Genomic DNA, 3,510 nt, shown 5'->3' with positions numbered 1-3,510 from the left:
TGATAAAATAAAATACTATTTAAAAATAAATATAATAAATAATTTTAAAATTCACGATCAACGGACTGACCTCTAAAAATTTACTTGAGCCTATAAGGCTAGCGAGTCAAATAAAATTGGGCTAAAAAAAATCTCATTCTTAAATGAGCTCAAAAGATTTAATCCAATCCACTTAATTTAAAAATTGAATTCAATCGTCGTCACAGGTCAAGCCGACAGCTTTATATGCAACCTTTCAAGTGAAATAGACATAATTCTCAGCTCTAATGTTTTTTTTTTAAAATTTCTTTTTTTCAGGTAAAATTTAATCCAAACACAATTTGAATTCTTATATGCTCTTTATTCTTTTTCAGCTTCAAATACTTTTCCTCATAACTTCCAAAAAAAATAATCTTTTTTTCAAATAAAATTTAATCCAAACACAATTTGAATTCTTATATGCTCTTATTCTTTTTCAGCTTCAAATATTTTTCCTCCTAACTTCCAAGTCTTCAATCATATATTATATGACAGTAACATATTCAATGAATCTATAAGTAGAATCGTAGAGTGTATAAATATTTTACCTTTACCTCTAAGGTTGTATGATAATTGAACATGATAATTGAACACACACCAATCGTATGATAAAATTGCCGAAAGAATTGATAGGTGTGAGGATTAAATTACTCCACTAACCCATCACAAATAAACACAATGCTGAAGGAAATAAAAGTACACGGTAGAATAATATATGAAAGACCCAACAAAGGAAATTAAAACTCTTGTATTAAATATATAATAAGACATTTTTATTTATAATACTAACATACCAAATTAAATTAGGACTATAAAACCTTCTTAAAACAAATAACTACTAAATAGTTAAATATATAATAAGACATTTTTATTTATAATACTAACATACCAAATTAAATTAGGACTATAAAACCTTCTTAAAACAAATAACTACTAAATAGATTTGAATTAAATAAATACCAAAAATTAATCCTTAACAACTTAAAATTCCTACTGTTGGATTTATTTCCAACAAATGTGAAGACTGAAAGTTAGCAGATAACGCAAGAATTTGGATCCTCTTCCACACTGTAATAGTGATGATAACGAGCAGGAACAGGCGTTGGGTAATGCTGATTAGGTTGCAGATATTGATAGTAAACTGGAGCTGGATATGCCTTTATTGCTGCTAATGCCTCTTTCTTCTTCTCAGCCGTCTCCTTTGCTTCCTCTTTCTTCGGTTCATCTTTCTTCTTCTCTGCCTCTTTTGCTGGTCCAACAGAGACTATCTCAGTGTGACACAGCTTCTTCAATTTTTTAACTAATTCAACTGGATCTACGCTTCCTGTTACTGTCAATTTCTTATCCTTTGTGTCCATCGATATTGAATCTACCCCTGCAAGATCATCCACACCAAAAATCACTCAAACTTGAATATATTTTTTTTCCATATTGCAAGATCTGGGATCCTGACATATTTTTGAAGAAAAAAAAAAGAATAATCACATACCTTCCACGACTGAAACTTTTTTCATGACCTTTTGCTTGACTCTTTCATCGAGATACTCTAACTTCAGCACTACTTTCTGTAAATAAACAACCAAATCAGAAAAAAAAAATCCTCGTGTTCAACCACATGAATAAACCTTACTTGTCTAAAACCAAAGATTCATTAAACAATCATTAACATAGCTCCACCAAGCTAGAAACTCGTTTTCCACCAATAATCCACTAGTAGTAATAAATGTACTTTAAAACAGTATATATATATACACACATATAGATACCCATAACGTATCTACTGGAGTAAAAGTGTCACAAAAAGAGGAATTTCACGTTTATACTTTTTGAGAATCAAAATGGGGGAAAAGATAAGTAACTTTTAAGAAAGTAGAAATTAGAGAGAAAAACTAACCATCCTGTCGAGATCTGAATTTAGTGTATGGAAGTAAGTAAGTAGCAGATCAACACTTAATCTCTTTCAAACTTGAGAAAAATATTGAAGAAAAATATTGGAGTTGCAAGTGTGTTTGATGGATTTGTAGACACTTATAATAGTGATTAGTGAGCTGAATTGAGAGTACAGTGAAGACCAGAGAGGGAACGAAGAAGCAACCTAGTCAACTCTACCAAGTCTTCTTTCTTTTTTTTTCATGTGTGTTTTCTTCATCAGTCCATGGTCAATATATCTTCCTATCATTAAATGCTAAAATATGTTAAAAGTTTTTTTAAAAAAAAGATAAAAGAATCTGATATATTCTTAATTTTGTTATTTAGATTTAATATATTTTTTATTATAAAAATAATTCATATGTATCTGTATTATTACATAAATAGCTTATGCATATCCTTTTCATTTAGCAACAGTGAAAAATAATAATTTTAAATAAAAAAAAAAAATTATTTAAAAAATAATTTATATAGAGGTATATTTGATTTTTCTCACATATTTTTTTACTTTTTTTATTCAACGACTAATTTAAATTTATTATTTTGATGGTCAAATTTTTTTCCACTAAATTTCTTGTAAAATTTAGTATAAATGCCCCCAAATTATTTTACAAATACAAAAAGCTAAATTAAAATATAGTTGGAAAAAAATAATTAAATTACAATAAAGCCACAAAAAACATTAGGTTTATATTTTTTTCTTATTTTTTTCCTCTTTTTCAATTCACGCTTTTTTCTTTTTATTTCTCATATTATTACATTAAAGAATTAAAAAAACAATGAAATAAGAAATAAGATACTCAAATAATAATAATCAAAGAGAGTTTTTGGCCAAAATCATAGAGAATGGAAATCAAATGCGAGACATAATTAGAATTTTGATTAAAAACTCGAATGCGAGACATACTTGGAATTTTGATCACCTTAATAACAGATTGCACCGAAAAATTATTGATCTAACTACAATTTAACTTTAAAAAGGTGAAGATAATTAAGCTCCAGCTTCTTTCCCTTGGTAAAAGAGAAGAAGAGCAAATCATTTATCCCCACACCTTCCTAACATTTTTTGTTTCAGCAAGTAATGGTGTCCACGATTTTTAATATTCTTTTCTTCAGGAGCTCTTTATAGTAGGTAATGAATTATGTAGAAAAACTTTTTGTTCACATGAATTGGACATATTTTTGTAGGATCCCTTAATTTTTTGACAATATCTAACTAAAGGATGAAAATTGTTAACTTACAAACACTTGGAGGATGTTTAATGTCAAAAAATATATTTTAAAGATGTAATTTAAGTTTGGAGTATAGTTTAAAGAGGTTTTTGGCCAAAAACTCTAATCAAAGAAGTCAAAAATTATTCATGTGTGAAAAAGATCATATATATTCTTATATGAATTTTTTTAAGATTAAAAATCAAAAAAAAAATCAAAATTATTTTTTTACCTCCGTTAAATGAAAATAATATATGTGAGTAATTTTTGTAACGGTAGAAGTATATGTGAGCCACTATCGTAATGATAGGATAGACGTGAGTCACTATCGTAATGATAGATTATGCGTGA

The 3,510-nt window shown here is 27.6% G+C and overlaps 1 protein-coding gene across 1 annotated transcript; it reads right to left on the bottom strand.

The window, feature by feature from the left end:
• Nucleotides 1-732: 732 nt before the first annotated feature.
• LOC129899434 (heavy metal-associated isoprenylated plant protein 12-like) lies at nucleotides 733-2,155 on the bottom strand. The gene is made up of 3 exons (XM_055974402.1): nucleotides 1,913-2,155; nucleotides 1,508-1,583; nucleotides 733-1,393 (listed from the first exon to the last, which is right to left on the bottom strand). The coding sequence occupies exons 1-3, from the start codon at nucleotides 1,913-1,915 to the stop codon at nucleotides 1,050-1,052; spliced, it is 423 nt and encodes a 140-aa protein (XP_055830377.1). The 5' UTR covers nucleotides 1,916-2,155; the 3' UTR covers nucleotides 733-1,049.
• Nucleotides 2,156-3,510: the final 1,355 nt, after the last annotated feature.

The sequence above is a fragment of the Solanum dulcamara genome, chromosome 8 (genome assembly GCF_947179165.1).
Source record: "Solanum dulcamara chromosome 8, daSolDulc1.2, whole genome shotgun sequence".
Taxonomy (NCBI): domain Eukaryota; kingdom Viridiplantae; phylum Streptophyta; class Magnoliopsida; order Solanales; family Solanaceae; genus Solanum; species Solanum dulcamara.
The sequence above is the reverse complement of the archived record's forward strand: the minus strand, read 5'-3'. Positions and strand labels throughout refer to the sequence as shown.